Source organism: Anguilla anguilla, chromosome 11 (assembly GCF_013347855.1).
Source record: "Anguilla anguilla isolate fAngAng1 chromosome 11, fAngAng1.pri, whole genome shotgun sequence".
Classification (NCBI taxonomy): domain Eukaryota; kingdom Metazoa; phylum Chordata; class Actinopteri; order Anguilliformes; family Anguillidae; genus Anguilla; species Anguilla anguilla.
This window is the reverse complement of record NC_049211.1, coordinates 22,227,181-22,241,359: the sequence shown is the minus strand read 5'-3', so window position 1 is coordinate 22,241,359 and position 14,179 is coordinate 22,227,181. Positions and strand designations below refer to the sequence as shown.

Below are 14,179 nucleotides of genomic sequence, written 5' to 3'. Positions count from 1 at the left end.
CATTTAATCTCTTAACAATGAGATTCATCAGAAATCATATTTATTCCTGAAATTAGTGGGATTATATTGCATTACAGGGAGAATTTGGGCCAGTGTATTTGTTTGACCAGTGAGGCTAGCCTTGTTGTTTGAGATAATGGGTTGATCTTCCATATCATTGAGGATTGAGCACTACATGGAAACTGTTGCATGCAAAACAAAGCTGTCCTAAATGTGATACGTATGTGCACATGTGTCGATTTTGTTTTATGAAAAAATATTGTGAGAAATTGAAATATTATGCTCAATTTCTGAGTGGACAGAGAATTTTTTCATCCAGAAGCCATGCTGACTGGTTTACAGAAAAGAGATTTTGTAAGCTCTGAATTATTTATGGCATCACTACATTTTAGACAAGTATAATTGAATTTAACATAGCCTCATATAGCCAGAAGTACAAGGCTGTGCAAAAAAGTTGAAAGTGTCTTGACTTTTTTTTATTTGAGAGTTTTTCCAAGTAAAAGTGCTTGGTTGAACATACCGAGCATTTACTGCATTTAAAAGGTCTGTTTCCAATTCAAATACTTATTAATTTTTTTTTTTTTTCGTAAAGAGTGGGAATATATTCAAGCATTAATTTTAAAAGCACTTGGAAACACCAACCACTGATGCCCTTTGTCAAATCAGATGGTCGGCTGTCTCCAGGGTTGCTTCATTATTCCCAGCTTTTGAGACTTGTACCTCATTACGTAGATACTCACCCACACCATAGTGTTGCTCTCTCTCTTTTTTCTTGTTTTTTTCTTTTGTTTTCCCTTCATGTTTTTTGGGGTTCAGACCTTTACATTTTACTTTTTTTCTGGTCGCCAATCTATTGCAGGGCACACACACCGTTCACTCACACACTTAAGCCTATGGGAAATTTAGAGTCTCCAATTAGCTTGCCTGCGTGTCTTTGGACTGTGGGAGGAAACTGGAGTACCCAGAGGACACGCACGCGGACACGGGTGAACATTATTTATTTATTTATTTATTTATCAGTAATCTGTAATCAATTTAAAACATTCATGACAGTCATGTGATGCATTGTACCCAAATCAGCCTATAGGCTGCTTTGCATTGGTAGTCCCCGAGTAGGTAGCATTACACTTCAGCAGTGCCCCTACAAACCTGTGTATTAGCAATTAGCAATGAGTGATGAGACGCAGGGGCAGTTTTGAGAGCAATCCTATTCCCAGAAGTCTAAACCTTTGGGAAAGCTATAGGGACGTGGAGAAAAGAATAAGAAGCCAATGAGTCTTTGTTACTTATTTGGTAATGAAGAATCACCAGAGCCAGCTAGCCTGGCCTGCTTATCGCCAGCCATCAGAAAAAGAACCCTTGTTGTTCCATTTGCAGAATTACCTTTGGGGATGGCCTTTTTCTCACAGGCCCTGGGGAACAGGCTTTCAGGAGGCAGGCTGAGATGGAGTGGCTTAACGCTCGGAAGAAGCCACCTCAGAATTCCCATGGGTCTGAATTCCTAGAATAAAGAGCCACCTTTATGAAATAAGTAGCTCACTTATCAATCTTTTAAAACAGTAGATGCGTTGTAGGCCTTGTTGAAATACCTCAATAGCCATGTTGTAATTATTTTTAGAAGTCGGTGTCTATAGACTGCTTTGCTAAGGCTGTGTGTGCGTGTGCGCATTTGTTTCTGTATTCAGTATAGAGCCATTTTCTGAGGGCGCTGTCAGATTTGGAGAAACTTCCCAGCAGCCAGTGCACCAATTATCACCCAGACAGATCAAGGCTCTCTTGAAATATTGCCTCTCAGGCAGTTTATTATTTAATTATTATTTTGATTGTTTGGCCACTTAATTAGGGCCTAGTCAGTATCATTCTTTGTGATTCATCAGTTTTTGCGGTCAATATAATATGGAAGCAGCTCTTTTGTGAGTTTCCTTGGCTTTTTTTGCTTTTTTTCCCCTGAGCAAAGTTTCCTGCATGGTGGATCCTTTGATGCAAGTAAATACGTGCAACATGGAAAGGCTGCGTTATTCACTCCTAATTGCTGCAGGTGCCTCAAGGGCTGTTTTGAGTTGTGCTGGAAAGAGCTGCCAGGGTAACGTGTCACCTTACAAAGCACACAATCCACAATTGCAGGAGCACCAAACGCATAGCTAATTAGAGCTGGAACTTCTGTAATGAGCTGCAGCCTCTGAAGATGGGAGTCTTTGGTGTGTAGCATGAGCAGCTGCAACCGCAGCAGTTCCAACTTTAGCCTTCCTTTCGCATTGGTGTTGTCCACTTCTAGTGTGGGAGAGTTGAGCGGCTGAGGGTTTTAGAGATGCCACTCCGTCAACTGCGGCTGGACATCTGGGACATTGGGCATGATGAATTATGTCATCCAGTCAAGGGCTAATCCCTGAGACTCCTTTCCTTTTGAATTCTGGGAAATGACAGGCCACAGTGCATCTAATCAGGCACGGTTATGCAGCATTGATAAAACATAATAAAGTGAGGGAGTTTAAACACAAACGTTAAAGTGTTTTTGCCTTGCCAATAGAAGTTATGACTAAAAAAATAGTGAATGTAGCATAGTGAAAATGGAAATAATGAATATATCTTGATCTTCGTTTAATGCATTTCCTTCTTATTTAATGACCTTGCAGCACAAAATGGTTTTTGAAGCTGTGTTTTATTGGTTTGATTGAGTCAAATTGAACGCTGTCACTTTACTCCCCCTCTGCAGAGCCAGGTTAAGAGATGTAGGTGGGCAGTAGCGCCTCGCATCAGCCGCAGGTTGTCTGGCGTCGCGTCGCTAACGTAGTGTCAGCTCATGCCCCAGCGACTGCTCCTCTGACAGGAAGGCTGGGGGAAAAAGAATCACACAGCAATGATTTATTTTCCTCAAGGCTTTCGAATGAAGCGCAGTGCAGCCGTAAGGAGATGGGACTTGGACCTTTTTATTGTGTAAAATCTGCACAGTTAGAGACAGAGCGTGGACTTTTGAATAAGGCTCAACAAGAGCTGTCACTGTGTAGGTGTCAGGCAGAGGAAAGACTCGGTAGGCGAGGCAGTTGGGGGAGACTTGAGCAATGATACAAACATGAAATGAAGATAGTAATTTTCAGGTGGACTGGCACAGTAATATGTGAGAAAAAGTGACAAAGAGTTTCTGCTGGAAGTGACCGAGCGTGGGAGGGGTAGGAGGTGATCGTATGACAGTGTTTAATGAGAAGGTCTTGTTCCCTGGAAAATCTCTGCTGCATCACCTCGCTCTTTGTTACAGTTACATGGTGCTGCATGGTAGTGTCCTTCACTAGTGTCCTAGTACCTACTGTCTGTCTCCCTTCCTGTATGCTACATGTATGTCATGTAGACTTGGGTAAAATACTTCAATTTCACTGAACCTTTAAACACCAGAAATATTCTGAAGATTACATACAATTATGTAAGAAACACTCATTTTCAGCATCAGAACCATATTCTTCCACGGTTGTAAATTTTGTTTCACTTGTCAATTTTGCTGACAATCCTCAGGGCTTAGTTGGAGTGACATAGAATTTTACCAGCATGTACCAAGGCGGTGTAGAAAAGCGTGCCGTCACTGCTGTCTCTCTCTCTGTGGTGTAGGTCCCGGGTGAAAAGTGTCGTTACGCGGTTGGCAGCATCCTGTGCGAGGGAGACGGGCAGCCATGCCAGGAGCTTCTGCTTCTTTACCAGAAACGTGGCTTCCGGATCTTCTCCTTCCCGGAGGTCACGCACGTGGTCACAGCCACCTTCCCCCACAGGACTCCCCTGTCGGTCTTCCTGGGGGTGCAGAGGGTCTACCCCCGAATGGACTGCTACATCAAGGTAAGGAAGCATCTCCTACCCAGAGGCCAGCACAAGTACTAACTGCAGGTAACCTGGCTCTGTAAGTGTGGACACTAGGACATTATATTAAGGTATCCCTGTGACTAACTATGATGTCATGCCTCTTGTATATTTGATTATGTGAACTCGCTCCACTCTTGGTTATTAACTTCATTTTACCGTCATGACAATACATTGGATGCTGAAAAAAATCCCTACACCCTTTTAATAAAATGAAAGAACCCAGGAAAAGGTCTCTTTGATTACAAAAGAATCTCAACTCATGCACCGTCCATGCAGTACAACCATCACCCCTTTCCCTATAGCTTTGCGTGGAGGTGCTGTTTGGTCCAGTGCGTTTAATGGCTCATGATGTTTTGTTTTTTTTGTCCGGTTGTTGGTGTGGTCTGAGCATTAGGAAGTGAGAGAGTGCCAGCAGAGTGGTGTCAAAACTGCACTCTGTATCCTGGGTCCTCCATCTGTCATAGAGTTTGGTGTGAGCTCCTCTGGCTGGAAGTCTGTGGCACATATTCTTGCTGCTGTCCCTAAATGGTAAATGATAAACTGCATTTATATAGCTTTTATTCAAAGCACTTTACAATTGATGCCTCTCATTCACCAGAGCAGTTAGGGGTTAGGTGTCTTGCTCAGGGACACTTCGACACGCCCGCCCAGGGCGGGGATCGAACCGGACAACCGCTCTTACCTCCTGAGCTATGTCGCCCCAACTGCTTTAAAGTCCCTCTGACTTTAAAGCAGTTGGATACACTTAAACCAGCTCCTGTCTCAATGTTTGATGCTTAGCTGAGCTGAGCTGAGCTGAGCTGTTGGGTAGGGTTGTAAAAAAGGGAAATGACTATATATAATTATGTAATCAGGAAGACTATCCATATCAGAAATGTTTTATTTGCTGAAATCCATCATAAATGAGTGTAAAATTATTGTATTGAAATGGTGTCAAGTGCTGTGCAAACATATGCCCTTGGGCTGTGGTTGGTTTAACATTGACCAGTTAATGTGATTGTTCATTTGTTTTTTACCCTTAATTGCTCGCAAATTTAGAACTCCCAATTTGTGTTTGTGCTCAGTGCTGCACCCTGCTCTGCAAATTTGGTAGCAGGAAAGCACACACTCTCCACCAAAGCAGATGTTGTCAAGCCTCTGCCTATTTTATCCCATAGTCCACCAGTTAAGCTCCATGAACATCAGCTGGAGGAGGAATTTCTACTCACGTGTAGCTTGTGCATGAATTCGGCGAGAACCTGATTAAGAAGAGGGGGTTGCTTGTTTGTGATCTCTCTCTCCTCAGGTAACGCAACATTCAATTATGTGCTGCCCTGCAGGGCTGCCAGCCACAGCCGGCACTGGCACGTTCAGGGTTTAATAACAGGCTGTGAGGCCCATACACAGAATGTCATAAATGTCTAGTTATAGGTAATATGTTGCATTTTGCATTTTGCTTGATACAGAGGTAAAACTAGCATTGTGAACTTGGCCATAGTGGTTCAATCTGGATCCTTTTAGCCGTGGTGAGAAACCCTAGACTTTCCATCAGCCATGTTGAATGTTCCATCTTTCAAAGTATGAAGGTCAGTAATGCAATGTAGAGCCTGCGGACACATACTTATTGCGAAAGACCTTTCATTTTTTGACAAACATTTAGTTGTTTGTTGTTTAGTTTTTGAGTCTTCAGTAGATGTCATTCATTGTGCCATTCACCCAGCTTTCCTTGAAAATAATTTAAACTTCACAGAATTCTTTACGCACCCAGCATCAAGGTTGTGTATCTTGTTTCTTTTGTTTCTGTTGAGACAATGGGCAAGTTGTGGTATAATAGAAATGTGGTTTTATGTCTGTCTGTGAAACTGTTTTCTGTCTGGTGTGTGATTATAAAATGGAGTTTATCATTTCGGTCTGAATGTATTGATGCAACAAGCTCCTGAAGACCATCTTGAGTAAATCCAACAATCCCAGTGAATAAGCACCTGGCAAAAAGGAAAAATAGAAATTAAATTGTTGCAGTTATCTTTGACATCCACATGCTTTTTTATAGGCACTTTCTCTCCCTGATAAATGATTGAGGATCATTTTTAACTTTGTAAAATGGTTTTACAGTTTGACAACAATTTTACAAAGGTTTTCTTTTGATATTCCCTGCTCTTGTACCACCCCAAGATAGCGTATGTTCCCTGTCCCTGATCTTCACCTTTAAGTCCTGTGGCAGTGTGACTTCCTGTCAACTCGAATGGCTGGAAACATTGTACAGTATAGAATGTACTGAATTTTTTCTGATTTTGATGAAAGCATATCAGCCTAATAGAGTTTATATGCTTTCAATGTGAGTGGGCATGTCCTGTACTTTCAATATGTTCAACTAATCTTTAAAATCTTACCCTAAAACAGACAATGTAAAAATGTGTTCATATCTGTACCATTGACACTAGAAGTACTGGTTCATTGGATTCCAAGTTATTGACTTGCCTAATAGATTCATTTTGCAAACATCCCTAATGTAGATATATAGATGATTTGTAGGATGTTCATAAATAATTACCCCACCTTACCCTACATAGCTGTAAAACCTTTTGGCTGGTTAAAGGCAGTTTTTGTCTTTCAAAATGACTACCAAGTGCTAAATCCTGTCCATATCTTAACAAGGAAATTGCAGTTTGTTTTTGAAGACAAAAAGCTTTCTTTTTCAATGAAAATGTTTGACTAAATATATGCAGTGTCTATGTCGAGTAAAAACAAGAGGTCATGTTTTTGTTTTTCTTCACTTTTTTAGGATGTGTGGGTGGGCTTAATGAAGACTTGGGATTAAAAGGTTCACTTACACTATTCCCTGCTGTGATGGTGACAGAACAGATATGTGTTGGCAATTGTAGCATTTTTTTACATGGTATTTTTCTTTTGTGTAGAGCCCCATCCATCACACTAGGAAAAAGGAGGAATTGTTCTGTTAATTAGCCCAGCAGACTTATCAAGCCTTTCCCCTTTGAGAAGTGGGTGTTAGTTTGCACGCAAGTGCTGTCAAAGCAGTTGGAAAATTTTAAAAATAGTTGTATTGTGATACCATTTTGACTCGTAGATGAAAAATCACGTCCCTTTCCCTTTCTCTCTGTCTGGCTTTTGGCAGGAAATATCTAGTTTCCTTCACGCTCATCATTATTTACAAGTGTAATGGTGATATTTACCAGATCTCCCAGGGCACTCTCAAAGTTCCTCAAAACACAGCAGGGTCTCTGTTTGTCCTGTATGTATGCTTTCGTTACAAGAAATGTAGTGGATTAAACCCTTGGCTCACTTATCCTCATATTCTCTAAAATAAAACATTTTGTCTTCTGATGAGCTGTGAAAATGAGGATTTGTCATTTCTGCCTTTCATTTGGCACCTTTTGGAAAATTTTGACTTGGTGCCTTTTACATCTTAGTCTTCTGATTAGTGTGATGTCTGGAAGGCTATCTGACCTGAGCTCACCCAATCCCTATGCAAAGTCATATGCCCCCCCTTCCCCCCTCTCCCCTTCCAGTGTGTGGAAGCCTGTGATTGGCTCCCTCCCATTCCACTTCACCTGCTGGCTCTGTCACTAAATGCAGGGTTTCTAATTTCAGTGTTGCTGGAAAAGGAGCTGGAGCATACGTGTCTGTTTTTCCGTCTGAATTACACAAAGCCAGGCTGAAATTCAGGCACCGCCTGATCCGTCGTCTCTTCGGTTTCTCCCCCCAAGTCCAGCGCGGTACTGGCGCTGGCAGGGGCGAGGTGTGGAGGTTCACGCCGTCGCAGGTAAACGGCGCGCGGGGCTTAATGAGATCCTGCCGCTGTGAAGACGCGGAGGAAGTGGGCCGCGCTCGTCAGTTCCGCCCACGCCGATGGGACTCTTCTCCTACCAGAGTGTTTAATTACAGCTTCCGTGGAAAAAGCGCAGAAAGCCTGCACTTTGGGGAAGGAAAGCTCAAACACGCCAGGCGTCTGTCAGACATTAACTGTAATTAAAGAAACCCAGTGGCTTTTTAAGCCCGCGCTTCGCTGACATCTCTTCCTCTGATCTGGGCCTCTCGTCCAGATGGGGTGAGATAAAGGAAATGAATGTGGAGTATTAGGGTGACCCTAGCGTCTGGCCTGCCATTATAAATCTCAGGTCTGATAAAGGAGGTTCTGTGGGTCCACAGATCTCAGTTTGGAAAATCTTGAGCTTGCATATTCCTTATCCCCTTGATACTTTTATTAATGTCCAGCACTAATGCCCCCCCCCCCCCCCCCCAAGAATGCAGCTGTGACCTTTGACCACTGCCATGGTTTTGTGTTTTAACAAGCATCTTAAAGCATTGTTCTTCTTACATTTCTCTATAAAACACTCGCCCCGCATGCCAGCGTTCATCAATGTTTGCTTGATCTCAGATCGATTTTTCCAGCAGCCGTGGCCGCGGAGGCAAGTAATGGCGGGTTTGGGTCTCGGCTGCGAGACGGTAATCAACGGCTTCCGAGCCGATGACACGGGGGACGGAGAGAGCGGCGGATAATCACAGCTCTCCGGGAGAGGGCCCTGCCTCTGCTTACTCAGCCAGGCCCCGGGGCTGCTGGGAAAAATTAGCTAACGAGGAGGGCCGGGCAGGCTGCTGATGAGGTTTAATTATCGTTGCTCTCTGGTGCAGGTGGCTGCGCCGTGGGCAGTCAGAGTGGTGTTTTTTTCCCGCTGCGTTAAAAAAGGGCACGGGAGTCTCAGGCTGGCACAGCCATCTGCCGTGTGCACTGCTCCGGGGCACAGCGAGTCGTGGCACAGGGGGCATGCTGCCCGCCTGAGCGTGGGTCAAGCACAGGGTTTCCCCTTCTTCCTCCTCTTTGCCCCTCTCTCTGCCTCTTCCATTGTTCTGTCCACCCCTTCCCACAGTTCGTCATTCTTCCTCCTCAGCATTCTGCTCTGAGGCTTGCAAAGCACCACCCCAGAGGGGGCTGAGGTCTTCCCTCTGTCTGTCTCCAGAACCCAACTGTGTCCCTTCCAGCCTCAACACTTCCTCCTTACCACCCCCTATCCTGGACCTGTCACTCAAACCCTCTCACCCCCTTCCCGCAGAGCATGTGCACACTGCAGCACCAGGGAAAATGTCCTGGTACCCACAAATAATCTTTATCAGCCCCCTAACCAGTGAGGAAGAGGAGGAATGAGAGAGGGATGGAGGGAAGGATGGGGTGGCTGCTGTTCTGTCCTTAGTCAGAGCATTTCAGCTGCAGAATTTTAGCAGTGTTGCTGCTGCTCTAGTATAGGAGCGATGAAGCAGCCGACGGCCGGCGTGGGCGTCTCTGGACACGAATGCAGGCCTGCTGGGAACTGCATCGCCTCTGATAATGAGCTTCAGTGATCAGGAATAAAACATGTCCCCGGGAAACCAGTACACACTGTATTTCTTTCTGATTGAAGCAAAGCTGGCTTCTCTCTTTTCTACAATGGAAGAAATAAGTGAAAAATAATTTTTTAAAAACTAAACTGTAAAAAAGATGTGGCGAACAGAAAAAAGTTTGAATATGTTTGAACGCACGTCTGGTTTCTTGGGTCTGATTTGGTTGCTGATCTTTAGGAAAAAAAAACAAAAAACGCTCTCTAGCTCTGGCTCTCTATAAAGCAGGGGTGTCCAATCCTCCCTGAAAAGGGCTGGTATGGGTGCAGGTTTTTCTTTTAGCCCAGCACTAAGACACCTGATTCTATTTAGTCTTGATTGAAGACCATGATTAGTTCAATCATAAATTAATTTTTAATTAAACTTTTTTTGTGCAAGTTAAATGTTACATGTCATTTTTAATGTGGGCATTTCCCACTGCTTCTAGCAAAACCTGTACAAAATACTGCAGCATGTCCACGCTAGTTACTCATCAAACTGATTTTAACATGTGCGTGTTGCTTGTAAACATTAATCAATCATTGTCTGTGCTTAATTAGTGGCAATTACCTTATCAACTTGGATTATTGAGCTGGTGCAAATGGGATAATTGTTTTAGAAGGGGCTTGACAAAGAGGTTACCGCAACCCCTTGCTTGTGGAGGACTGAAGTACCATGCGAGAAAACAAGGGGAGACGAACCGAATGTTATTTTAAACAAATATTCTGTGAACAACTGACATTTTGTGGATATTAAAATCATAATGGAAATGTGTTACTAGTCTTCCTTGGTACATCATACATGATCATCAATGGCCAAATCAATTTGTTGAGACTGCTTGGAATTGGGGTGGCAGTGTAGTATAATGGTTAATGAACTGGACTTGTAACCATAAGGTTGCATGTTCAATTCCCAGGTTGGTTGCTGCCATTGTAGCCTGACGCATGGTACCTAACCTGCATTGCTTTGGTGTATTTACAGCTGTATTGATACTCCTGAATGTATTTTAAAAAATGCAAAAAGCTGTGTAACCCACTCTGAAGAATGTCTGCTAAATGTCCTTATGAAACTGTACGTTGCAAGATATCCTCAGGATATCTTTCTGCTTCAGCCAGTTCTCACAGCACCGCTGGGAGAAATATGGTTAACATACGGCCCATTTTGTGTCAGACAAGGTCGTTTGTAACATGACTTCCCCCATCCTACCCCATGTACAGTGGCAATATGCTAATCCAATAGAAATCCCTCCGCCAGTAACTGCTAGCTTAGTCGAAAATGGTTCTACTGAGCTTTTATGTTATCAGCTTACTACTGATGAACGTGGAAGTGGTCCCCAGTGACCCAGTATTCCCTTGACATCTCAAAGTGATGGCGTTAAGACTCCACTTGGTAGGATTTCTTTATCTACTTATTTATTTTGTTGCATGCTCCTTACTGCCTAGTAAAACAAGCCACTTGAATTTTCTTCAGTACCCTATCGCAAAATCAGCCCTAGTGCATGGCCTTAATCAGAGCTCTGATGTGTGCTCCCTGAGTGGCAGGAGCTCAGTTTGCTGAAGCATTCCTGCTTCAGACATGATTCCTCACTGGGGGCTTTTGTGTGGCGAAATGGCTCTAAACGCTTCAAAGACGCGGTCTCCCCCTACCTTCACAGCTTCACACATCCGACCGCACCACTTTGGTCCACTTTCTTTATTCAGGAGCTCAGCTATCCATCCCCTATTATTTTACAGAAAAAGAAAAACTGTAGTTGTATGCATTATTCATATTTAATGCATCGTAGTGAGTGGGCAAAAGGTTGGGCTTGGCGGTGTCTTGGGAGAAGACCGCCTTTGACAGACCCAAGGTGTGCGTGCGTGCGCATGCTTTTCCTCCTTGCTATGTAGACCCCCTTTGAGACCCTCTGGTGGCTGAAACTCCCTTTGATTGGCTCCACGCCTTCTTCTACAAGCTCTGCATCACTGTTAGTCATGTCTGAGTGCAAGATAGGGAGGCCATCTTATAATTCAGGCATGGTTAAAAAGGCATTGGATGTAGCCAGGCTTATACTGCAGGGCCACTGGGGGTGTTGTGTGATATTAAACTTGACATGAGTTGGGTTTGGAATGAGTAGGAGAGGAAAATAGAAGGGATGGTGTAAGATGTGCATATATCATTGTCTGCAGCCTCTATATTCTTGTTCTAGTAAAAAAAAAAAACTTTTTAAAGTAAGGTCATCAAAGAGTAAAATTATGGTTTTATAGTTTTAGATTTTATTTTATTTTATTATTTTACATTTATTTTTGTTTATTTGTGAAGGTCCATCTTTTGTTTGAGATCCATTCGGACAGAAAATGTGGATTTGTTTCTACGGCACTGTATGATAAGATGTTGTGTGTTCAGAAAGGAAAAGAGTAGGTATATTTTTGATAAACAACTCCAGTGACAAGGCCTGCAGTTGTGGTTGAGTTGTTGCTGGAACCTATTGCAGTGCTTGTGGGCCCATCCCACTGGAGCTGGTTCGTGCAGAAGGACCATTCCATCTTCATTAGACAACAGAAGAGCTGGACAGGGATGCTGGCACTGGTACTGCTGCTGTATTTTTGTAAATTGGCATGCTTGAATATTTAATTTGTCACCATGAGTTAATAAGTAAATGCAAGCGATTCTCCTGTTAGCCAGTATTTGTGGTTGATATGTTGGAATAACTAAAGCAGTCATAGTTTATGTCCTCTGTTCTGGTGATGTCACATTTAAATTGATGTTAAATATAGAGTGTCAACAAAACCTCGGCATTGCTACTTGCCATCTTATTTTCTGTGTAAGTGCCAAACTGCTAGCTGATAATGTATTCATACCTCAGTCATCACCAGTGTTGTCATGGCAATTTGTCTCTAATTGGTGTGGTCTTCCCTTTTTCTATCCTTTTCCGTACAGAAATAGAAAATGTGTGTGTGTGTGTGTGTGTGTGTGAGCCCCCCCCCCCCCCTTCCTCCCACATGCACGCACACACTCAAAGTGGGACCTCCTCAGGGGCACTAGGACTTTCTCTGCTGACGCGTCTCAGCCACATCAGAGCGAGCTGAGATCAGTCTGGGTTGAAATGAAGTTCACCGTCTTCCACGAGTCTTCAGCAGATGAGCCTGTGACTGGCTACATCTTCTCAGGTCCCTTAACCAGCTATTCTCAGTCATAGCTCAGGGTTTCTAGCCTTCACACAGTAATGCGCAGATCTGCAGTCGCACCCTCGTAGGGTCCTGAGAGGAAGCTTACACACAGCAGAATTATGTCACATCCTCCTGCAGATTCACACTTCTCTCAGCTCTGCGCATCTCCTGCCAAGGCCGCTCTAAATAAAACATCTGAGCGGGAAGCGTTTGGGGTTTCCAATTCTCTAGGACCAGCTTTTTTGCCTGCAGTTCAAGCTGCCTTTGCCGGCACGGAAAGCCAAGATGAGGCCTGCCCACCTGCTGGTATGTATAGTGAGGAATGAAGGCTTTGATTTCAGTTCCCTCTCAGTGTCTCACACTGAAGAATGCAGGGCCTCCATGCTTCACACTGAACCAAAATGGGGCCTTCCACTATTTGAAATGCATTCCTTAAAATTAGCATTACAGGAAGCTCAGCTCATAATCTTATGTGTGCTGTGAGGCAGTGAGCGTGTGCGAGGGAGGACCTCCAAAAGCAGAGCGGGCGCTCCGGGTTTTTGAGCCCCATTTCATTTTTGCAGCTCGGAGTCTCGTCTCATTTGCATTTCTTTCAAAGGGCTGGAAAGGTTCAGAAACGTCTGCTCCTTCAGTTTGTCAGCTGGTCATAATTGCGACATGACTGGCATTACGAATCTTGCCTTTTTATTTAGTTCTTTATTTATTCGCTGTCACTGATGTACCAAATATGTAACATAATCTTAGCCAAGGTTGTATCAAGTTCTTTCACAACCGTAAATGTCCAGTACAGAAGTACAGACTACTTGCAATTGCACTGTTACATTGATATATTGTTCTCTTCTGTGGATCTGGATAAAGGCAATTGTGTTTGGTACCATCTGTGGGGCTGGTTGTCTTTTTTTTTGGCTTCAATTCACTTTGTGGATATTGCAGTATGATCCCCACCTCATGTCAAGTCCTGGACTATTCTGTATAAGTATCAAAACCTATTCGAAGTATGAACTTCGTATTTTCAACCTCATGTAGTGAAAAGTCTTGGCGGCTTTCCTTGATCTGTCAAAAAAAGATGCCGAGCCTGTGAGTATTCATTCACATCAGAACGTTCAGCCATCAAGTTTGACTTGCATCTGATTTTTTTTTAAACTTCAAACTGACGACGTGAACTGAGAATGACTTATTGTAGGTCTTTAATATGAAGGCCCAGGTTATATCATTATGGCATCGTTGAAAGAAAGAATATAATTCTGTTCTGTTTTAATATTCTTGGCTGTGCATTGTGTTCGCATTGTGCTATTGCTTAGCCTTTGTGAAATATCAAATGCATGACACTTTCCGCTGTGCAGTCATTTTAGGATTTTCGTATATAGATGTACAGTAATTTATGCAATTTCTGACTGTTTTTACTAATCACGTTAGGGCTTTAAAGAGCTGAAATGGATTACCTGAAATTGAATTGCACAAGCAAATTATTGTAATTATTTTTCATTTGTAATAAATATTCAGGCTTAAATATGTGAAGTAGGTTGCTTCAGGAAAGTAAAATGTATAGATGTGTTTTTTTTGGTTTTAATGTTCTTGAAGTTAAGCGCTTCTGTTAAACGTCATTCCATATTAACCCATATTAAAAAATAATAGAACTACTGATCTCGGATCAGTCTTCCCCTGTCCATATCCCTACCATTCCCATTACGAGCTAAAACTGGTGCTTTATGAACACTCCTCCTCTGAGATGCTTTATGAATATGGGCCCAGTGACGGCCGAATAGCACCATATTCTCTGTGATGCATTATCCATGAGAACTGTGCATTCTTGCGGGCTGCGCACGTGACATTGTCAGATT

General features: G+C 43.1%; 1 protein-coding gene across 1 annotated transcript in view; it reads left to right on the top strand.

The window, feature by feature from the left end:
* The window catches only part of LOC118208196 (testis-expressed protein 264-like), a 74,448-nt gene that overhangs the window by 9,847 nt on the left and 50,422 nt on the right, over positions 1–14,179 (top strand). The window contains exon 2 of the mRNA XM_035382622.1: positions 3,598–3,819. Within this exon, the coding sequence (XP_035238513.1) occupies positions 3,598–3,819 (222 nt within the window). The remainder of the gene's footprint in view (positions 1–3,597; positions 3,820–14,179) is intronic.